The sequence below is a fragment of the Actinia tenebrosa genome, unplaced genomic scaffold (assembly GCF_029948245.1).
Source record: "Actinia tenebrosa isolate PJP-AT-01 unplaced genomic scaffold, QUT_ActTen_1.0 PGA_scaffold3__52_contigs__length_22856419, whole genome shotgun sequence".
NCBI classification, from domain to species: Eukaryota; Metazoa; Cnidaria; class Anthozoa; order Actiniaria; family Actiniidae; genus Actinia; species Actinia tenebrosa.
In genome coordinates this window covers 908,590-933,206 of record NW_028292580.1, presented here as the reverse complement: position 1 = coordinate 933,206, position 24,617 = coordinate 908,590, and the positions used below count along the sequence as shown (strand labels likewise).

Below are 24,617 nucleotides of genomic sequence, written 5' to 3'. Positions count from 1 at the left end.
AGTATCAGTAGGGTGTTGGTAGAGTATCAGTAGGGTGTTGGTAGGATATCAGTAGGGTGTTAGTAGGATATCAGTAGGGTGTTGGTAGGATATCAGTAGGGTGTTGGTAGAGTATCAGTAGGGTGTTGGTAGAGTATCAGTAGGGTGTTGGTAGGGTATCAGTAGGGTGTTGTAGCTCAACCGTGACATCATAAAAACGAAGACAAAGGCAAAATTCAGACAAACAAACTTACAAGTTTACTTTCAGCAGATACTTTTCACAGCCGATCGCAGTTGATCTTAGTTTACATGGGTTATTATTGTAACTTTAAGTAAAAATAATAAAATCGGTTCGTATAATCCTCGTAGTGGTTAAACGGAATGCAATGTTTGTCCGAATCTTTAAGCTATTTTTAGAATCAGTGAGCTGCGCTATTGGGAATTGTATTCTATACTATTATGTATTTATCTTTTCCACATGAACTCAAATGGTTACTTGGTTTGTCAGGTTTTCCGTGAAACTAAAGTCAATGGATTTGACCCTAGTCTGTATGAAACCAACCAAGTGTTTTACAACAGCAAAGATGGTACACAAATACCTATGTTTATTGTCCACAAAAAGGTAATGCATACGTAAAGAAGTACTTACCGGCGTTTGCATTTCTACGCGGCCACCCCAGACAAAAATCGTGACGTGCAATTTGCAATAGACTGCTGTCAATCAAACATGATGACGCCATTTACACGCGTGTGTGATCCAAAAGGCGCCAAAACTTGTCGATTGTTTACAAGTATTACATGAGCCACACTCACCGGGCCTATTCGGGCCGATTCAAACACCTGTAAATGACGTCAACTTGTTTGATTGACGGCAATCTATTGCAAAGTGCACATCTTGATTTTTTTCTGGGGTGGCAGCATAGCAATGCAAACGGCAGTAAAGGGGCACTTGGATAAAAATGGATAAAAATTGGAAATGACTTTAAACTTAGTTAAACGTATCCATATGGCCCCAATAGTAGCCAGGCAACATATTTTCTTCACAGTAAAATGTGTTGGATAAGAATTATCAATTTTATTTAGCATATAAATTGTGAGTAAATGACGTCATTTACTCAACCCTATTGTTCATTTCTCTTTTAACCCAAAATATCTCAATAGCAAGTGGCTCAGCTCCCAGGCTAAATTTTCACTAATTTGGTTTACATAATCATAATTGGGTCAAATTATCCTCAAATACTTCAATTATTCGGACTTTGAAAAATTGGGGCGTTTTCATCCAAGTGCCCCTTTAAGCAAAAGATACATGCCAAAGGTATGTTATACATTGTCCTGGGGGGGGGGGGGGGGGGTACTCCACTATATTGGCTATATGGGTATGTGCCGCCAAACAGGATATGGTTTTCAGCGATTCTACTCTGGAACAGGGTATATAAAATCGCACTTGCCTCTCTGGAACAGGGTTTTCAGCAATCTTGCTCTGGAACAGGGTATGAATTTCAGCAATTTTTACTCTGGAACAGGGTCAGAGTTCAGAGGGCTTAGCGGCACATCCATACCCTAAATGGGCAAGAGTACCCCCCCGGTACATTATCATGGCAATGTGTCCAAGGGTGATAGGACAGACGGATTGGGTAATAAATATGTGTATTTGTTTAAATACTAAATAAATATAGTTTCGATGTAGTAATGTATTTCAGGCCCTATGGGACGATTTCATTCTTTCCTTGAATAGAAAGACCAAACTGACAGATCCCTCTTAATGATTTTACTTTAAATTGTTTTAACGATACATGTTTTATATTGATTTATAAAAATATTTGAGAAATAACATCCTTGGTCTTGATAATTTACAATATCATGCTATTACCTCATAGACACAAGCACTCATGTTTTATATACTTATTTCAATAAAGTTAGTCATCAAAAACCTAGAAAGCTGTGATCGCTGAGAATCATGGGAAATATTTTATATCCAACAAGTAAAGCTTTTGACACAAACTGCAGCAGTGAGGATGCTCAGAGGAGGTTAACTTGTAACTGGTAGAAGATCTCAAGTCCATCAACAGTTATATAGCAGTTAAAACATGTAAAATATATCTACCCATAATCCTTGTTGGTCTCAGCTTTGTAGCTTTTCAGGTGACTAACTTTATTGAAATAAGTGTATATTCCTTAATGCTTACTTGTGTAAAACTGTTTTTAGGGCATAACAATGGACTCAAATAATGCTGTTTTTCTGTATGGCTATGGGGGATTTAATATCTCCATTACACCTTCATTCAGTGTGACACGAATTATGTTTATCCATCACCTTGGTGGTATTCTCGCCATTGCAAACATCAGAGGAGGAGGGTAAGTAAGAATAATAATAAGAATAATGATAAGAATAATAATGATGATGATGATGATGATGATGATTATAACAATAATAATAATAATAAACAATATTTATTCAGGAATGCTTAAGTCACATACTTGTTTTAAATTAGGATACTGTAAATAACGTAAAAGACTAAAAATAATAAATAAGAACTATAAATACAAAAATATAATATATAATAATACTAAAAATATAATATACACAAAAATACTAAGACAAAACTAAGACAAAGACCTTCCTCTAGCCATCCTGGGACAAAGAATTAAACGTTTCTAATTAGCTTAGAATAGCTATCTACACACATTTTTACATCAAGAAACTACATAGTGAACAGTGAAAGTACATATTACACTGATTCAGAATGCAATATTGGCCACCAATTCATTGTATTTTTATTATCAAACACTACTGACATTACAATATTATAGATTAGGTGAGAATGATAATAACAAAGCTAGAAAAGGTAGAAAATGTATTTAAGGTTAGCGTAGGAATATTACATTCTAAAGAAGTCATGAAAATTAATCATTTGAAAAACACCAGAATAAGGCTAGGCAGTCATCAGTAGTAGTATAGGGAATGGGGGTTCCAGCGCAATCTCAACACGGGCAAGACCCGTGTCAAAAATCCACCTACGGAAACAACCCACTCCAAGTGTGGTTGGGGGCAACAGCGCAAATATGTTAGTCTATATATGGAGTGCGAAGATTGTAAGAGAACTTTTAAGAAAGAAGTGGACTTGAAGAAGCATTTGAAGATGAAGACGAAATGTATGAGCAGCTATGATTGTGGATGTGGTAAGAAGTTTGAGACTAAGGTTAAATTGTTTTGGCATTGTCAGGATTGTGAGTATGACTACGACGATCTGAAAAGGGTCTGGAATTAGGTATAAGATATTTCCTATTATATAGATGGAATCCCAAAGCAATTTCGAAACGGTGTCAATACCCGGTAACGGTGAGATTGACGTTAGGCAGTTTTGGCGTCAGTCAGAAAGGAAGGTCAAGAGAACGCTTCGAAAAGGCATAGAAGAATTAGGAGCCCTGAAAGCGAGTATAATGGTAGAAGTAAGTTTATCAAAAGATGAGGTAACGACGACAGCAATGCTGCGATCAAAGTCGTTAGTGATATTAGAGTCCACGAATCTGGATAGGTCACTCAGCGAAGCCTTAGAAGCAATAATGGAATCGCTGTCTAACTACACGAAAGAAGGATCAGGTTGGACAGTGGAGGAGGGAGAAGGTATGGAGGTTAGCATGGCAAGGTACGTGCCAATACGAGGAGGAAGTTACGTACCCCTGCCGGTGTGGGTAGAAAGGAAGAAGGCAATCGTTAACGTAAAGAATGACGACAACCGCTGCTTTATGTGGGCAATCAGGTCTGCACTGTATCCAGTAGATAAGGATCCATGTAGACCAAGCAAGTACCCAACAGACGATTTGGAGTGGGACGGCGTGGAATTTCCCATGCAGTTGATAGACATCCCCATATTTGAGGAAATAAACGATTTAGCAATTAACGTTTACGGAGTCAGAGACCAAACGATAGTACCACTAGTGTTGTCAAAGAGTAAAGGAGAACGAATACACCTTTTCTACCACGGCGGACATTATTCGTGGGTTAAACATATTAGCAGACTATTTTACAGACACACCAAACACAAAGGTAAGAAATACTTCTGTGATTGCTGCTTATTATCCTTTACCAGCGTTAAAGCTCTAAAGGATCACGACGAAATATGTCGCGGAGTCGAAGAAGTGGCGCAACGGATCCAGATGCCTACAGATAAGAACCTATCCTACTCAGACCATCAAAAGCAGATGCAGGTGCCTTACGTGATATATGCAGACTTTGAAGCGTTGATAACTAAGGAAGAGCAGAAAAGTGGTGCTACGAATAAGGTGGGATTACACGAGATCTGCTCCTTTGGTTACATAGTAGTCAGATCAGACGGTAAGGCCGACCCTCCTGTAATTTACCGAGGTAAGAACGCAGCTAATGAGTTTCTAGAAGCATTGCGAGAAGAGGAGGGAGAGATTAGAGAACAATTAAGATGTCCAAAGAAGATGGAATTTACCAAAGAGAACCAGGAGGCTTTTAACAAGGCAAAAAAATGCCACATTTGTCAACATACGCTTCTTCAGTTTGGAAGACGAGCCAAGAAAGCGTGGGATGAAGATGGAAAGTATCTAGGAGAAGCTCATTTTAAATGCGGGAAGTATGCTAAGAAAGGTGAGAAGCCGGGAAAGCCCTCCACGCACTGCATTCACTGCCACAAAGCATTTGTTGAGGATTTCTATGTGGATAAGGTTAGGGATCACTGCCACATCACGGGTAAATACAGAGGAGCGGCTCATTGGAAATGCAATATAAACTTCAAAGTAAATCCAGATATGGAGATTCCGGTGTTCTTTCACAACCTCCGCGGTTACGACTCCCATTTGCTACTACAAGGAACAGACGGCTCCGACGTCAAATGCATACCCAACAACAAAGAGCGCTACATGTCCGTAACTGTGGGTAAGCTAAAGTTCTTAGATTCGCAGCAGTTTATGGCGGACTCCTTGGCAAACCTCGTAAAGTATAACACCAACTTTCCCATTTCCAGTCAATACGGCGCGGAAAGGAAAGGAGTCTACCCATACGAATACATGGACTCCTGGGATCGATTCAAAGAACCCCTACCACCCAAAGATCGCTTCTACAGCACCCTAAACGAGTCCGGTATAAAGGATGAGGAGTACCAGCATGCGTTAGACGTGTGGGAAAAGTACTCCTGTGAGAACATGGGTGACTACCACGACATCTACCTAAGGTCTGACGTAGTGCTGCTCGCAGATGTTTTCCAAAGCTTCAGAAAGATGGCTATGGAATATTACGGATTGGATCCCGCTAATTTCTACACGGCTCCTGGGCTCAGCTGGAGTGCTTTGTTAAAGAAGACAAATGCGCAGTTGGATCTCCTAACGGAGTACGACATGTATCGGTTTATGGAAGACGGTATTCGTGGCGGCGTATGCGGACCCAGCCGACGTTACGCCCGCGCAAACAATCCCACGGTGGAGTACGACCCGGAGAAGCCAACCACATACATCTTCTACTTAGACGCAAACAACCTCTACGGTTGGGCAATGTCGCAGTACTTACCTGTACGCGACTTCGAATGGGATCCAGTGAAGCCGATAGACTTCTACATGCAGGTAGGAAAGGAGGAAGACAAGGGTTACGTCTTAGAAGTGGATCTGGAGTACCCAGAGCGCCTGCACGACGAACACAATGAGTTCCCCTTAGCACCAGAAGCGATAGAGATACCATTTAAGCAGCTAAGTCCGCTGCAAAAGCAAATGTGCCCTGGTTACAAACCGTACAGGAAACTAACTATGAACCTGATGGACAAGCGAAAGTACGTGGTGCATTACCGCAACCTGCAGTTCTATGTGCGCCACGGCTTACGCGTGAAGAAGATCCACCGCGTTTTGAAGTTCACGCAGGAACCATGGATGCGCCCCTACATTGACTTTAACACGCAAAAGCGTACCGCAGCGAAAAATGACTTCGAGAAAAACCTCTTCAAACTGATGAACAACAGCGTGTTCGGAAAGACAATGGAGAACATCCGCAAGCGCGTAAGCATAAAGATAGCCAGCACCAGAGAGGAAGCAGAAGCATACGTGTCACAGCCTGGATTCGTTAGATACGTAGAAATGTTAAACTTCTACGTGATTCACATGAAGAAAGCGAATCTATTCCTGAATAAACCCGTATACACGGGGTTTACAGTGTTAGACCTATCAAAGCTGCTCATGTATGAGTTTTACTACGACAAGCTAAAACCGAAATACGGTGATAAGTGCCGCCTCTTATACACCGACACCGATTCCTTGATACTAGAGGTGCAGACGGAAGACATTTACGAAGACTGTGTTCCCGACATCGATGAATACGACACCAGCGATTACCCACGCGACCACTTTCTTTACTCCCCTAAAAACAAGAAAGTAATCGGGAAAATGAAGGATGAGATGAAAGGAAAACCCATCGTGGAATACGTGGGCCTGAAACCAAAGATGTACAGCGTGCTAAAGTTAGACGGCGTAGAAAAGAAAGCTAAAGGCGTAAAAAAGTATGTGGTTAAGAAGGACATTACGCACGAGTCCTACCTCAACGTATTACGAACACGCAAGGAACAGCGGCATAAGATGAACAGCCTGCGCAGCTATGGTCATCAGATACATAACGTCACGCAGGAGAAGGTGTCACTGTCTGCATTTGACGGTAAGCGATGGATGTGTGATGACGGAGTGCATACGATAGCATTCGGACATCACACGATAAGCAGTTCTTCTTTGACGAACCCACGCGTGGGACCATCATGAAGATAATACAAGATGGGCTGGCCCTTCTTAGCTATCGCACTTCGGATCTGGTAAGTTTCCAAAGACCAATTAGGATCCGTAGCTCTTTTGGATCCTCCTTCTAATTCACCCGACTCATAGAGATATCGAACCGTGACATTACCTAATTTCTTTTCCTGGGGGAAGACCGCCCTCGAACTTCTGATGAAGGACTTGTGTTCCACGTGTTTCTTTTTTATGGCATCCCTGGGTTTCATTCCCGTAGCCCTGGCCGCCTCGTTGTTCGAAGCTGCGACGACCTGGGGGAGCCTCTGAGTCCATTCCCTATTGCGTTTGGAGGGATCTTCCAGCTCTTTCCAATACTGGTATCCAAAGAGACGCTCGGCCAGGGTTTTATTAAATCTTTCGACGATGCTCTGGCCCCTGTGGTACTCTGCTTTAGCTCTTCTAATTTTAGTGTCGTGGTCTTTCAGGGTCTTGGTAACCACGCCCATAAACTCCGTCCCCGCATCCACTTGCAGCAGCTTAGGCCATTTCAAGACGCGCTTATAAACCCTACCTAGGGCTTCTGCGACTTCCCCAGAATCCTTGCTGGTTATAGGTTCGGCGTCCTTGTATCTGCTTGCGATATCAACTACGGTCAAAGCGTACCTATAGGTCTTTCTTCTCACCTTGTCATGTGGTAAGAAGAGCAAATCCGCCTGATGAACTTCATTAGGGGTATTTACGGTAAAGCTGGGCCTGGGAATGTACTTGGGCACGGGAAGATAAACCTGCCAGAGGGTTTGTTTTTTCAACCAGTTCTTAGCCGTTTCGTCTGATACCCTGGCCGCGGTCGCGAGTTTCTTGATAGCTGACGCTCCTTTCCAATAGCCTTCAGGCCCATAGTAAATCCTTTTGAGTTTGTCCTCTACGCGGCCCATTATATGAATTCCAAAACAAGATTGATCTTACGTCCGTTAAAATCCACCGTCTTTCCGTCCACTTTAATGGTGATGTTTATGCTTTCTACCAAATTAGATAAGTCATAGCTCAAAGAAATGGGAGTGTATTCTACTGGGTCAAATGGATTACCTTTGGGTAGAAACTTGGACATAAGAGAAGACTTTTCTCCATTGTTGTAACTATGGACTAAGTCGCAATAGACTTCGTAAGAGGATGCGACTTTCCATTTCACATCATATGTACTGCCGCTATTTATCGTGGTACTAGTAAGGCCCAGGAGTTCTACCAATGAACTGTCCTTTAAATTAGCGCTTCCACTATTTTTCTTGAATTTCATTTCATGGGGTAATCCTGTGGTAAGAGTATATCCATGCTTTGCTAGCTCCTTAGCCAGTGTTATGGGGGTGTAATGGGAATCTGGTATTTTTGGTTTGGTGCCGGAAGTTCCGATGACAAAGCCATTAATTAAATTATGCCAAGAATTGTACAAAGAGCAACTAACCAACCGAACCTTACAGGCTTTGATGGGAGGATTCAGATAAGTAGTAAAGTCATTCTTGTCGCTTTCCAAAAAGACGATCATATATTACAGGGGACAAGTCCCCTTCGTTAGAGCAGATACGCCAAGGCCGCGCCTCCGGCCAGCCCTGCAACTCCTACGAAGACCAACTCATTGTCTTTTTGTTTCTTAGAAGGCTGGTAGTAATTCTTGAACTGAGGCTTTCTTAACCCCGTTAATGCCGCGGGGTGTGCTTGCGCATAAAGTTTGAAGGCGTAGTCTGTGTTTTCGAAGTTCTTATCCGCCTGCATCTTGTCTTGGTAGTTCTTGTCCAACCAATCCCTGTAAGCTTGTCTTTTTTCATTCCAAGCCGCCACGTCTCGCTGATATTTCTCCAGCGCTAAGTCGTGTCTCTTCCTTTCGGCGGCTAAGTCTCCGCTGCGATCACCTCTAACTAATCTATCCAAATACTGACCACCATAATTAGCCCCTGTAAATGCTAAAGCTGCAATGACTCCACCTGCGACTAAGCTAACCATTATACATTAGGTAGGTACTTTTCCTTCCGTAGGTAATCCTTTACCATGATAGCCCCGCCAACGGCAGCGGTCATCTTAGCAAAATTAGCGAAGCTCTTGCTTGGGTCTTCAGTAAAGTCTTCTTTGAGCACTTTCTTACCTACCCAACCAATACCCGCAACGATGGAAGTAATGATAGCTGCCTCTTCAACAGTTTTCAACAACGCGGTCGACATTATATTACAAAGCGAGAAGGTTATTACTCCATTTCAGGGATCTTACTTTTTCTAACCTCCACAGGTGCGTGCACGGGCGCGTGATATGTTGGTGGTTCTACCTTTTTCGTAGCCCACCATTGTAAGTAAAGGCTGCCTGCTGCTATAACGACTCCTAACGCGCCGATGACGTACCCAGGATTAATGAAGGATTCCTCTTCTTTTTCCTCCACCTTTTCTTCTTTCTTTGCTTTGTTCTTCCTGTTCATCTCCGCGAGCTTCTTACCGGCAGCAACTCTGCCTGGAGATTTAGCCTTGGTGATTCGTCGCTCCTCTACTTGGGGGGTTTCCTCCGCCTTCGATTCAGCTTCACTCATTTATATCTAAGGACTTGAAGGAATTGATAAGTACTTAACTAGGTACTTGAGGCGACCTGGGTAATTCCCGCGAATGACTTGACTAAGTACTTGATAAGTCACTTGCAGGTGCCTCAGCAAGTGCTGCCTGGAAGACCTTTTCGACGTCTCTGTCCTTCTTGAAGTCCTTCCAAGATGTTCCTAAGGAACCTAGTACCTCCTTCAAGTCGACGTGCTGAGCTACGTGAAGTGCCGCAGAGGCGACTGCCATTAACTTACCGCACTTCAAAGACAACCACCCACAGGTTATCTTAAGTTCTTGGGCGATGACATAGTCATCTCTTATGTCCTTCTGTAGTTGCTCCACGTCGTCTATGGGCAGTGCAAGTCCAAGCAATTTAGTCGCAAGTCGGATAGCGGAGTCTGCTACGGCGTCCGTGGTCTTACTTGCAAGGGCGGCCTCATACCTCTTATGGAACTTCTTAACCTCCTCTTCCGACAACTTGTTAACTTGCTCATGGGTAAGTTCCTTGCCTATCATTTCTTTACACTTCCCCGAAGACACAAGGATATTAAGTTGTTCCTTGAGGTTACTTTCATCTAACTGTGTGGGGACTTCATCTAAGAGCTGCTCAATGTCCATATACATTAACGTCATAAGGAAACCTCAAAGAGAAGATCATCTTGGAATGTTGGTGCGTTTTTAGGTGTCGCATGTATTCGTGTAACTGTTCCTTGGATATCTCACCGCCGTAGTCGCTTAAGATGGTTTCCAGGTCAGACTTACTGGGTGTATAAAATACTACGAGAGAGCCTATGTTTTCCCTAAAGGGTTTAGAGACACTGGTAAGCTGCTGGGAAAGCAACCAAACGCTGATATTGTCGTGTCTGCCGCTGAAAGCGAGCTTCACTAATTCGGAGGTGCGCTTTTTTACGTCGTCCCCGCAGGCGATGTCATCCAGTATGAGTAAAGTCTGCGTATCTTTAGGGAATCGCTTATGCCAAAACTTAAGATGGCCGGATAACTCGTTAGGGTCTAAAATATCTACGAAGAAGTCGTCATCTTTCACTCCTATACCCGTCCAGGTGCGGTTATTCACGTAGGTGGGACAAAGCAGCACTATGTAGTCAAAGCGGTATCTAAAGGGTCCTAATAGCTGCTCTACCACGAACTGGGTCTTTCCGCAGCCGGTGGGTCCTACTATCAGAGCATTGCAGGGAATATGATTCGGATCCATTATATATACAATGGACCCAGTGGACGCAGTAAGAAGGATTACCGCCGACGCAAAGGATAAAAGAGACACCATAGAAATGCAAAGGGAAGAGATAGACCGGTTAAAAGAGCGCGTACAGGAATTGTACGATGAAATGTGTGGTCTGAAGCGTGCAGAACGGTTTGGCGCGCTTTTGACAATGGCGGGCTGGGCTAAGGAGTCCATTAAGGACTTCATTCGATATCCCCCATAGATATATGGACTGCATTACGTGCGAACTACCTGCTGACTGCATCATCGTTACCCCTCCAACGCCAAAGCCTCGTAAGAAACACAGCTGCCGTCACTGTAATAAGGTATTCTCTGAAGAAGACTTCGTTGGACATTGGTGTCCCGCGGATACTAAAGCACAAAGGACTTTAGACGACGTTCGAGAAGAGTAAGAGGTCGCAAAGAAGATCTTACTAAGCCCCAGCAAGAGGAATTAGCATAGGTCTTTCTTTTTTATCGTTATTTTGTTAAATGCTGCAAAGAGGTCTCAAGTAAGGGCCTATCTTTTATTGTCATTTTGTTAAATCGTCACGATCGAAGAATGGTTAACATGATTATCTTTTTGCTGGTTTCAACAATGAGAAAGAATGATACCTCATCTTTTAATGGGGGCTTAACAAAATAACAATAAAAAATAAGGTGTATATAATGGAGTGCATGCGATGTAATAAATCTCTCAGCAGTAAGCAGCGACTGCAATACCATCTTTCCAAGAAAGTCTGTCAGAAGACCATAAGTACCCTTTGCGGTGACTGCGGTAAGGAACTGTCCACTGTACAGGCCCTACGATATCACCGCGAGAACAGAGTCTGCCTCAAAGACCGTTGTCTCCGTTGCGATGAACCTCACTTCGAGGAGAACTGGCATAAATACCGCTGTCGTCGTTACCACCTCGAAGATGTCGTCTGTGAAACCCACGGAGACTTAGCCGAACGTTGTTGTCCCCACGAAACCTCCCGGGCGCTCACGCGGCGTAAGAAGGAAATAGACCAGACCTTCGTATGCTTTGACGACGTTGAGGGCGTGAGATGGGAATACAGGGAACACTGGGACGGCATTTGCAACCGATGTGGCTGTATACGTAGCGGTCAACATATTTGGTGTTGCCTGTACGACGGACCCAAGCCCTTAGACCATTACCTTGCTGTAAGAAAAGCATGGAAAAATGAATAATATATGATGTTACCTTACATCGCAGCGTTCGCAGGAGGAGCCTTAATTTACCATACTAATTACATGACAGAAAAAATGAGGTCCGACATAGCAGACCAATACCTAACCGCCCACGAGGATGACTAATCACATAATGGATTAGCGTCGGTGCGGCGTTCGATGTCAAACTTCCATCGACCATTCACTTTACCATAACTTCTTACGTGTGTGTATTCCTCACCTTGAAGGACATACCGCACGCAGTCAGGTGCCCATAAAGTGCACTCTTCATTGTCATGCATCAAGATTAACCTCAATCGGTTGATATCTTCAAACATGACATAATTTTTTATTTTGTAAGTTTGACCAACGGTCAGATTACGCCAGTGTGTCTGTTCAATGATCATTATACCTATGAAATATTCTTTGGTGAGTCCTTAACGCCCCCTGCGTCTTAAAAGCCTTAACACACCAAGGACAAGGTACACGAATGCCTTCCGCGTAATGGTCGATCTCCCTACATATAAGGTCGTAATCGTTGCACACCATGGTTAGGTAACCATTTGCCTCGTATTGTGTGAGTAACGCCTCTTGTTTTGAGGATAATACGCCGTTACCCTTAGGCGTCTTCAACTCCAGGCATAACCCATTATACTTTTTATGTGCATTAAGGACTAAGATGTCGGGTTGCCCCGCCTGATACCCTTTTTGCCAACATACTATCCTTTTGCTGGCTGAGTCCTGTAGTTCTCCAAGACCTGGTGCGAGCAGTAGGATAGGGTGGAATCGACGTATGTAGTTTACGACCTTCTTATGCAGGTCAAATTCATTTTCTATTTTGAATACCAACTTGTTAGGACCGTCAAAGCGCCGCTCTATTTCATACTTACCTGTTTTCCTGAGGGTAGGGAGAACGTCACCTAACACCCATTTTCTGAACTCCTTAGCTACGGACTTTTCAGATCCGAATATTAACTCGTAAAGACCCATTTCAGTGATGTAAACGGAATGTGGTTGCGCATTAAGGGTGTCAGTCAGATTTACACCCTTTATAGACCTCAAAGTTACCTTGTTTTCCTCTGAGACGTGATCAGACGCCGCTTTTCTGGAATTTACGTAGCCCAAGGCATCAGCCACGGACTTTGCTTTGAAATAAAGTTTATCGCCTTTCACTATGCATTGCAGTTTGGTGTTGTTGTTTTCGAATACGCGAAGCATTATATACGTAAGGGATATTTTATCCTTTCTTGGATGAGGGAGCGCAGCGCGCGAATCAATACGCAACGCTCTTTAGCTGATTCATTTCTACGCTCAACTGGGCGTCAGACACCACGAAGATGTATGCGTTGATCTTGTCTGAGTCGCCTGCGCTAGCGTTTAAGTCACGCTTGATTTCCAGGGTAATGCCGTCCTGGGTATTTACCAGACGCAATCCCTGCCCATGTAAATCCTCGTCGTTGGTGGTTCGCATGTCAATCCACAGTGCATACTTATTGGTAAAGAACTCACCGGGTGCAACTTGATCCCCAAACTTTCTTTTTATTTCCCTGTAGATGTCTGAGGGCTTCATTCCCTGCGAATACACCTTATTTGGAACTCCATTGATGCTAATCCCGACGTTGGTGATGCCGGGGTTATGAAAGGCTTCAGAGTCGCGCTTACCGGCTTCATAAGGCTTAATAAATACCAACATCAGCCCCGTAAGACTACGACGTGGTAAATTAATGCTCTGAGTAATTACCGCGTCTGTCTTATCCAGGAAACTAAAGGTTTTGTACATTACCGCGTGGTCGTACAAGAAAGCCTTTCCAGCACTGTATTCCATGCCAGCGCTACGTGCTAGATCTTCGGAGTGTATGGTTTCATACTGCAATTCCAGGTTGGTAATGGCGTATGGATGAATACTTCCCGACAACGCAGTGCTTAACCCGCCAATGATGTTAGCCATGTTGGCTAAGGTCACTTCAAACTGCAACTCACTCAACTGTCTAGGATAATAAACCCCGTGGCTGGTAATAGCCTCAAAGTCCAATGGTATTACGTATTTAGTACCATAGGCTGTCTTGATGGCCTTTGCATCTGCCACGTCAGTTGCGTCGCCAGAATCAGTAGGTTGTGTCTTGGTGGGAGTCCTAACCTTACGTAATATTGCGCTACCGATACCCTGCTCTATTTTTTGTGCCCTTTCGAATGCAGTCAGCCACAGATCTTTGTAGGTGGTGTACAGGTCATAGTTGTTTAAGTCTAAGAGGGATTCCCCGGCGAACTTTACGCGCATCTTAGAAACAATGTTGCGACCAAGGTTGTTAACGATAATCCTTTCATCTGTGGGGCTTGACTGCACCGCTAGGTCGAACCTTAAAGCCAGGGTGCCAGGAACCAATACTAGGTTATCCGTTAGGCGGGGCACGCCTACATACAGCGTCTCACCTGGCTTAGCGCTAGAAGGCGTGAATGTAACCCGGTGAAAGGTGCGTTCTGCTTTCAGTCCGCCAACCTGCTTAGGTAATATGTTGGGGTTTAACTTTGAGCTTATCATATATAATGGAAGTAGAAGGAACGGATTTTGACCCCACCACCGAAGAAGGTCAAGTCGACATTAACGACGATGAATACGAGTCTTTACTACCTAAAACCAACGACCCCACGGAATTCCGAGGTAACATGGTGCGTCGGTTTGGAAAAAGAGCCCGCGCCGGCTGGATGGCTTTCCTAGACAAATACCGCACTAAGAACCCAGGCAAACCCATACCAGAATACATAAAGCTCGATAACATCGACTTTGGTAGTAACACGATGATGAAACCTCCTAGGAGCAAAACCGCGGAAAGCAGCTTTGGTCCGGACGGCAACATCCCCGAAGCCCCCGGCGCTGCATGGCTTAGTAGGGTTCAGGAACAAATGGACGAATCCATGGAAGAAACCCCGGACGATTTTGATAGGATCAAGGAAGAATTCCCAAACTGGGATCCAAACAAAGTCCAAGTAATGTTTGACGCGGATAACGAATGGGGCAGGGAAGTCGTAGTAGCAAGGTTAAATAGGTCTAATGCTCATCCATATGTCATCAGGGACATAAATGGTAAATACTACGCAGATAAAAATATTCCTCCAACCCTTAGAAAGGCATTAGGAGAACCCAACTTACCCGAAAGAATGAGAGAAAATAGTGAGAATATTGACGAAGCCGTCGAAAGAGTTAAGACCATAATGCAGCGGCAACAAAAAGGTCTTGAGGCGATAAGGGAAGTAGAAGAGCTAAAGCAAGCGATGGAGGAAAGGGAAGCAGATTACATACGGCAAAACCGACTACTCCTTGATGCTCAAAAGAGAGAACTTGACGACAAGAATCAACACATATTAGAACTTAGAGAACAAAGAGACATTTCTCTTCGCGAAAAAGACAGCGCCCAAAGGGCATTCAATCTCGCCCTGCAAGACCTGGATATGAGCAAGGAAGAAGCCAAGGACTTACGTACCACCATAGAGGGTTCTTTGGTGGAGCGGCGGCAGTTAGTTGCTGAAATCAACATTAAAGAAGAGCAAATCCAGCAAAGAGATCAGGCCATCGAAGACCTGGAAAAAAACATATCCGAAAAGCAGGAAATAATCAATGACCAGGCGCGCCCCGAAGAAGAAAGGGAGGCAGCCCGAAGGGAAGTAGAAGCCCTTCAGGAGAGGGTTGCGGAATTACAAGCGCAAAAGGACAACCTGGAAAGAGAATTGGGGCTTACCACCAAGGAAAAGGTAAAAAGAGCTCTGGTGAAGTATGGTCTTCCGCTGGCATTCGCGGTCGCTATTTCGAGCGTAGTAGGGGTAATCCTTAACGCGCTTAAGGCTACGGGCGCGGGCGTAAAGAAATTAGGCAATGGACTAACGGACTTGGGAAAAAAGATGGCAGCCGGTCTTCCTGGGCTGCTGGGTTCGGTTGTTTCCTTGGCACTTAGGGCCGGCGGAGAACTGTTGAAGTTTGTAGGGAATAACATCTGGATCTTGGTCGTCGCTATTGGGGTGGTCCTCCTGAAGAAGATGAAGGGTTAATCTTATCCTTGTGTATTACTGGTGGCTTATCGTCGTCGGGCGTCCGAGGCATCCTCGACTGGGGATAAGTAAAGATAGTATTCGCACCGCCTTGATAATTCGGAACTAGTGGTATGGCGGTCATAGTGCTAATGGTCTTATGACTCCAAACTTCATTAAGTGCGGGAAGGCCTATGCTATTCATTCGAACCCCAGACCTAGTGCCCTGGCGCGTATCGCTGGGGTAAATTTGTAGCTTTGCGTATTGACAATTGGCTATCATGTGAAAAGTTGCGGGCGATTGGTCTTCCGGGGTTGTCGTTTCCGGCTCAAAGGAATAGTGGGTTGAAAGCCTGCTATCTACTTTTTTCCTATAAGGTAGTAATGGTTGGTCATTTTCATCAACGACTCTAATTCCAACGTTACAGCTATTCCACGTGTTAATGCTAATAGTACAAACGATCAACCCCAACCCCCCAACCTCCACCCACAAATCCGTGTCCCACCATTTTCGGGCTATATAGCTTGGCCCATCTGCCGTATGATAAGAAAACTTATCGTTTCTTACGTGCGGGTTGTTCATATATTTCAGTAAACATAGTTTGCTTCTAAAGGCTAAGCACCGTAAGGGTGCTAATGGTCATGTGATTATAAACCACGTCTGATTGACCCTCTACGCTATTTACGCAAACGCTTCCAGTATCGTCTACGCGTATTTGCAGCTTTACTTTTCCATGACAATTGGCTGCCATGTGAAAAGTCCAAGTCGACAAATTCTCGGTGCTATTCGTTGGTGGCTCTACGGAGAAATGCGCAGGCTCCCTGTTGTTTGTCTTCGCGCGCATAGGCTGCAGTATGCCGTTGTCATCCAGGAACCTAAAGCCGACGTTGGCGTGACTACTCGCACCAATGCAAATACTACAAAGGATTAACTTCTTTCCTGAGTAGTTCAAATTCACGGACATGCCCGTGACATCAACCCAAGATGCCTGGGTGTATTTTTTCTCGCCTGTGTAAGTCGTATAAACACAATCTACTCCAGCTACGTAGGGGTTGTTCATCGCCATATATAATAACTCAGACCAACGCCTGCGGCGGCTAAGCCGGCTTTTAGTAAGTCATGGTCATATTCCTCAGGTATCGCAGGCAAAACCTTCTTCCTTACGTTCTTTGGTGCGGGCTTTTCTACGTGCTCCTTCTTAGGCTTCTCCACGAAATGGGGGATGCTTCTAAGAGTGTCAGAGTTCACGTCGTTCGCCCCAAACTTCATGTCCTTGGTAGCTCGCTGCAGCTTATTGTTGTAACCCACGACGGAATTGGCGTTGATAACCAAATTACTTGGCATCAACCAACAACCAGGCGACAAAGCGTAATCCAGTCGCACTTTAGACTGCTGCACTGCAAGTTGATATCTCTGCACCGACTTAGAGATCTCATTCTCAATAACAGCGCTTTCGAAGAGGACAAGGAATACTTGTTGCGTTTCCTGTGACGCACCGGAGGCATCTACGATGGGGCTGCGAGTGCTAACCTGTGCTCCTAGAATGCAGTAAACGAAGGCTTCAATGCTGCGGTTAATCCTTGCTAGGTTTTTCAGTCCAATGCCCTTTGCGGCAAAGAAAGGCGCCCAAGGATATTTCTCTTTGCTTTCTATGAAGTAAATCAAGTCACCTTTTGACGCTTTACCCCCTAAGTCGGAGAATTCCCATCTGCTAGGATACCCCATACCCGGAGTTTCTATGCTGGCGCCAACATACGAAGCATAGGTGTAAGTCTCTCCTAAACCATGGGCGGCACCCTCTTTGTTGCGAAAATCAGGGTTGGTAAGCTTAAACTCATTCCTTAATCGCTCCCATGCGACTTTGTCATATTTGTTATCCTTCGGCTTAAAGATAGTGTCACTAGGAAGCGGTGCTCCTAACTCAAACAATATCCTACGAATAGTAAAAGCAACATGAAATCGCAGGAAAGGAATATGGAACATGTCCGCGGCTATACCGCATCCTTTAGTAGCAGCCCAGACAGCAAAGTTTAACTGCTGCGACCAATACCGCATGTTGGGACCTGATAACCATTCTCTGGATTCTTTCCCTGAGGTATGTTTCATGGCAGTTTCTCTAAAGATGTCTCTGACTTTTATTTTGAAAGTCGTAGAACCCACGGGGATTTCTAAGGAGGTAACCATCTTAGCAAAGTCATTTGCGCCGCCTTTGTTATCGTAAAATGGGTAATCCTCCGTTGCCGGTAATAAATTCTCTGGAAAATTAGGCTGCCTTTCTTTATGCTCGGGTTTTGGGTTCTTTGGCTCCAAGTCCGCATTGCTGTACATTCTGGAGCCTTTATAGTAAATCCCATCGGGTCTTCTTTCGAACTTACTAGGGTCTGCATGCGGAAACATCTTCCTAAATGCTCTCCAGTTGGCATAATCCCTGTTGTCGTGATGTGGCTGCTCCTCAATATCATTCCCAAAAGCGTCGTACATTAGTATATATAATGGATGTTATACCATCAGCGCCTCCACTTTATCCTGAACTTCCTAAGGAACCTAACGAATTAAACGCTGAAAACTTTCGTCTGAATAAAGCGAACTTAATCCTGGCTTACTTGGAAGGGCAAACAAAACACTATGAAAAAGTTAGAAAAAAGTACGTTAGAGCCCGGAGTACGCTACATAAGATTGCGATAACTTCAGGATCCATATCCGTTGTGTTAACGGGCTCCGGCGTTGCTACTTCGCTTACTGGGCCGGGAATAATCGTTGGAGTTCCTTTGGCCGGCGTTGGGGCAGCCTGTGGTATTATCTCGGCTGTTGCTACGGGTATTATGAAACAGCTGTCAAGCAAAATATCCAAGCATGACACAACAATAGCTCTGTCAAGGGCTAAAGTAAATACGATCACTGACCTTGTCTCAAAGGCTTTGCGTGACAGAAGGATAGACGACGTAGAATTCTCGCTTATCTTAGCCGAAGAGGAAAAGTACGAGAAATTAAAGTCGGACATAAGGAATAAAAAAACAGTCGTAAAAGATCTTTCCGAGGAATCTCGCAAAAAGATCTACCAGGAGGCAAAAGAAGAGCTTCAAAGAAAGCTTGCTCAGTAAAAATTTGCTTTGAAAAGAGCGTGACGGGATTCTATTTACATATCGAACGCCGGCTGTCTGGGTCATATGCGTAATCAAATGTCTGAAGCTATCATTGACGTCGGCACATTCCTGAGCGCCTTAACAACCAGCGATTTTAAAAGTGAATATCGAGTCTACTTTCAAACTTGCTGGTTGTTAAGGCGAAGGGGCATGATCGGAATGTTGTCTATTGTTTTACACGTGAACAACTCATTGTTCTTCCTAGGCACGCCACTTCCGCCACGTGAAAGTAAAAAACCCACGGTCAAAGCTGTTATCATTATTATGTCGATCGCCTTGGAATCCATCCTAACAGGGGGTGGTTGGGGTCTATTTCATGGAATATTTCGTAGATTACGTCAGGGTAATAAGGAATATCCTTATCCAGCCGACAAAACATCCACTCGGCTTTTGTCATATCAGAAACCTCGGGAATAGACTTACCGGTAATTTCAGATAAAAGATAGGGAATAGCTTTGTAATATTTCCCTAGCTTTAATTTTTTCAACGTTTTCCGTAGACTTTGTGGGGTTGGCTCTTCTAAATGGTCTATGATTTTCTTCTTTACTTCGTTGTCTAAATATACCGGTCGATAACCTTGGATATGACTCATCCAGTCCCTAAAGTATTTTATTCTTTTGTATGGCGTCTTCTTACGACCTCCGTTGGAATAATATTGTTCCCTGGTAGCACAAGGCACGGCATTACGAATATTTTTACCACATTCGTAACACTGTGCTGACGTGTCGTCTTCTATTTGCATTTTCTTGTCACAACAAATATACTTATTTGGTGGTGGGGTAACAAACTTGGGTTTCAAGCACTTTACACAGAAATCATAAACAAACTCTTTACAATCTTCGCACTCCATATATAGACTAACATATTTGCGCTGTTGCCCCCAACCACACTTGGAGTGGGTTGTTTCCGTAGGTGGATTTTTGACACGGGTCTTGCCCGTGTTGAGATTGCGCTGGAACCCCCATTCCCTATACTACTTCAGTAGACTGAACTTATAAACATTTCTTTGATTTTGACTTTAGATACTTCTGGTAGTGGTGCTTATTTTTAAATTGTATTAGTTTTTTCACCTGGAATTCAAGGACCCTGAGGCCATTATGTATTAATGGTCTATATTTTCATCATTCAGGGCCCAGTCGTATGAAGGGTGGTTAGCGCTATCTGAGGGAAAAATCTTATCCAGTGGATAATTTCATTGGATATAACAGCATTGACTTATCCACTGGATAAGGAGTTATCTGCTCTCAGAATAGCGCTATCCAGGCATTGTAAAACCAGGCCCTTAAGAATAGCCAAAATTTTCATGCATATTAAAATTTACGACAATTTAAACCAAAATCACTTACAATTGATTTCATGTCCAAATGCGAAAGCCTTAAAGATGCTATATTTTCGTAACTGTGTTTTTTTTGCAGAGAATATGGTGAAACCTGGCATCGGGGAGGAATGCTTGCCAACAAACAAAATGTCTTTGATGACTTCCAGTGTGCTGCTGAGTACTTGATCAAGAACAAGTACACATCACCAAAGAAGTAAGTTACCAAGCTCTTGTACATTGTTATGCCCTGATCAAGATAATAGTTCCGACAGGGAAATTCAGGGATACACTTGCAATCAGAGTATGTAAAGGTGCTGATTGGGTCCTAAAACAGTACTCTGTGGAACACCTCTATTGATTTCTACAAATGGAGCCTCCTAACCAGCTTGTCACACTCTGCGTTCTTCCAGATAAGAAATTCATTAACCACTTGATGATATAAGGGTTGATGCCAGTCAACTTAACCTTATCACATACAATCTTATGTGATACCATATCAAAGGCTTTGGGAAAGTCAAAGGATAACACCCACAAAGTGGAAGTCTCGATCCAAGCATTTCATCCAAAAGTGTTGATTGTGAATTTAAGCCATGGTATAATTGCAGTCCTCCTTATATACGAACTGATCTTTTTGATTAAATGACTAATAATAAGTTATTTTCTGGCATTATTATTATTATGAAGTTATTCTACCCCTTTTTTGTTTGTAATCTTGTGGCTATAAGTAGCTCTCTTAACTCTTGTGCAAAAACAAGTTTTTCCAATAATCTAATGACTGCCATAATAGAAATAGGTTGTAATGAGTTAACAGAGGTAACCAGCGACTCCTTCAGAATAGGTAGCACATTTGCAGTCTTCCATATACCTGGGACAGAGAGTCTTGTTTTTGCAACAAAGTGTTAAAAAGTGTGTTATATCAGGTACGACTTCTAACACGAAAGAGTTTCCACCAATTAAAAGGCTTTTTTTACAAACGTGTCCAGCATTGACCAGCAAAGGGACCAAAAAAGATATCACCTAGGCAAATTCTTAGCCATTTTTAAAAGTTTTTGTTGCCAAGTGCACAAATTCTTGCAGTCTGATTGGCTTAAAACTAGTAAAGAATAAGGTGGGTGGTCACAATTAAGGATTTAATTGTACTCCTCTTGTCCAATCAGGATGGAGTAATTTTGTTGAGTGTATTATAAGAATAACTATTGTTCTGAACTGACTAGCTTCTCATATATGTCAAAATGCAAATTGTTTCCATGTAAATATGAGGCTTGTTAGTCCAGAACAATACTTATTCTCATAATACACTCAACAAACTACTCAATAATTTTTCATTTATTTTATGCCTACCAATAAACATATTTGGTGATCTATATGCTTGTCCTGGTACCATACATGGAAAACACAAGTAAAACAGCCAATAATATTAGACTGTATTTTTCCTAGGATTACAATCTGTGGTGGATCTAATGGAGGGTTGTTAGTGACAGCATGCATTAATCAGAGACCAGAACTCTTTGGTTGTGCAATTTCCCAAGTACCGTAAGTACCTATATGTTGTACTTGACAAATCCATGTCCCACTAATTTTTTTGTAGCTCGACATAGCAAAGGTTGAAGTGTGTCTCAAGGAAAGTTTTTTATTTTCAAAACGTGAATGTGAATAGTGTAGTAGTATAGTTGCAGTATTTTTGAATGAGATATAAACATTTGAAATATTAATATGCAAATGAGATGACGTAAATTCAAGACTAATTTATTATACAAAAATGCTGCTGTGGGAAGTACTGCTGTTTTTGGTTATTTGCAAACCATCCTCATAAGTAAACTATATGGCTTTGTACCCTTTTAGGTTATTTCACTTCAGAACACTAGTGTAAATTACCCTGCAAAATCTAACACATTCTTGAATTTAGGTCATCTCATTTGCATATTGATATTTCAAACCTATGCCAACAGCTAACATTTAACTTTACATGCCCTGTGCACTGGATTCCATACTTATAGTGAATCAAAACAAGATGGTATATATTGGTACTTTAGACCATCTCAATGACGTTTAAGTCACATTTGTTTAAGGAACATAAAACACTCTTACATGCCTCTGTACCTTAACGTTAACAGGCTGAGAGCTGTAGAGCACGAGATAAGCAACTTTTCCAGTGCTCTATAGCTCCCAGTGGGCTTATATCACAATACAGGGACATGAATAGCTATCTTATATTTCTTTTATACAATATTTTTGCACAAAAATTGTTTTTCCCTTTCTCTGATAGAGTTACAGACATGCTGAAATTCCAAAAGTTTACCATTGGACATGCGTGGTAAGTTAGATACCGGGGGGGTACTGGTTATTATGGTCGTCAAAAAAAACAATACGCGAGCTGACATAATAATAGGTTGCTATCAATAGACGTCACTTCCGGTAATAGCTCTTTTTTGATGGCTTGTAGAATCCTGTAGGTTGTTTTGATCTCTTGTTTTCTGGTTTGATGTCGTGAAAATAGCCATATACAATAGTTTGAGGACTTATTTTGATATGTTTTGACTTAGCATCCGTTAGTTGCCCCCCAGTCAACCGCTTGTTTGCCCCCTAGTCAACCGCTTGTTTGCCCCCCAGTCAACTGCAAAAAGTCACGTGATTGATAGTAAGCAATTGAAACAGGAACCCAGTGCAATAAACTATATCTTTTATCGTAGGGTCCACAAACTTGAGGTTTTTTTGTCATAAACAGGGTACCCCTTTCAGAATCCCAGCGGAACACCCCTACCCAAATTCTGGCGGAGTACCCCCCCCCCCCCCCCCCCCGGGTTAGATATTGCAATTATATCTAAAAAGTCAAAGAAACAAGTTGAATTTGTTTAACGGTTGTCTCAGTTAGAATTGCCCTATATCACTATAACATCAAATAAGAACTTCTATCGTTTTAACGCAAAGCATCATGGTCGAACCCCCCTGGATCCGCCCCTGCATGGGAAGTACGTTAACCTAATTAGATGTATCTAGTGATACGACTCGTGGAATGTTCCTAACATAAAGTATGGAGACTTAAACACATGTTTCATATCGACAGTGTATTCAGAGGAGAATTATGTCATTTCCCAGAACCTGACAAGGCCTTCGTAATTGATTGTATAAGCACTGTTTTACAGATATAGTAATCTTACTCTATCATGTGAAATAGGATCATTAGTGTAATCTTCGGAATGTTAAAGATGACAGCAAAGATCATTCTATCAACAGGACCACAGACTTTGGATGCTCTGACAAAAAAGAAGAATTTGAATGGTTGATCAAGTAAGTTTTTGATTATTCTAAGGACCAAAGAGAGATTGGGAAGTGCAGGCAATCCCTTCCAGTTCAATACTTAGGATATCGACACTAGAGAAAAACGTTCGCGCATGCGTGCACTTTTTTTTTTTTGAGTGAGAAAATCAATGTTTGTTTTCTCCAAGTATACAAAAACGTTCAAGAGTATACTTTTGTCAGACCAAGATACTGTATTAACAAACACAATATCAAAGAATTAGCCTTAAGTTTCAAGCATGGACACTAAGTTTTAACATTTTATGAAGTCCAATTTATCAGGCATGTTTGAAAGTCAAATTTACCTATGTTTTGACTAATTTGCATACGGATTCAGAGCATGCGCAGACGTTTTTCACTCATGTCTAGGATATCTACATAGAAATAGGTACATAAGTCGTACAAAAGTTAAAGATAAAGAAAGTAAAGAACTTGATCGCAAAATACAACTATGATCTCATTAGATTATCAATCCATGGATGATTTCCAGGTACTCTCCACTTCACAATATCAAAGTCCCAGATAATGGTGTCCAGTATCCCGCAGTGTTGTTGTTAACTGCTGACCATGATGACCGTGTTGTTCCTTTACACTCCTTCAAGTACATTGCTGAACTTCAACACACATTGGGTGGAGTCAAGCATCAGGTACGTCGTTTTGTGTACTGAAGAAATAGAAAACGCGCGCATGTGCTGTGTGTAGTGATAAGGGGGGAAATGACAGAACACAAGAGAAGTGTTTTGAAGAAGCACGATGAGTGGCGGAGCAAGCACACTGTTATTTTTTTAATCAAATAAATATTAGATTAGCCGTTATTTTGGATATGAATGCTCTTACCAAGCAGAATGCGAGATAACAGTTATTTATACCTCCACACAGCACGCGAGCGTTTTCTATTTCAATAGTAAAGCTTTCTCCTACATGCTCTCTGTGCTGTGATATAAACACAGAATTTGTGACAGTTATATAAACCTCATATATGCAATATTTTTTGATTGACAGTCGAATCCCTTATTGATCCGGGTCGATACAAAGGCAGGTCATGGATTTGGCAAGCCAACAGCCAAACTGGTAAGACGTAGCCAGTGCAGAAACCTTTGAATATGGCGGGAAACTAGAAAGATGAAACGCGCACGCGTTTTTTGGCGGGAAAATGGTACATTGTATC

At 42.7% G+C, this 24,617-nt stretch overlaps 1 protein-coding gene across 1 annotated transcript in view; it reads left to right on the top strand.

Annotated features, from left to right (window-relative positions):
* The window catches only part of LOC116291014 (prolyl endopeptidase), a 42,692-nt gene that overhangs the window by 17,642 nt on the left and 433 nt on the right, over window positions 1-24,617 (top strand). Inside the window, exons 13-20 of the mRNA XM_089035085.1 lie at window positions 488-601; window positions 2,186-2,334; window positions 20,250-20,366; window positions 21,590-21,685; window positions 22,419-22,466; window positions 23,387-23,440; window positions 23,940-24,096; window positions 24,452-24,520. Of these exons, the coding sequence (XP_088891211.1) occupies window positions 488-601; window positions 2,186-2,334; window positions 20,250-20,366; window positions 21,590-21,685; window positions 22,419-22,466; window positions 23,387-23,440; window positions 23,940-24,096; window positions 24,452-24,520 (804 nt within the window). The remainder of the gene's footprint in view (window positions 1-487; window positions 602-2,185; window positions 2,335-20,249; window positions 20,367-21,589; window positions 21,686-22,418; window positions 22,467-23,386; window positions 23,441-23,939; window positions 24,097-24,451; window positions 24,521-24,617) is intronic.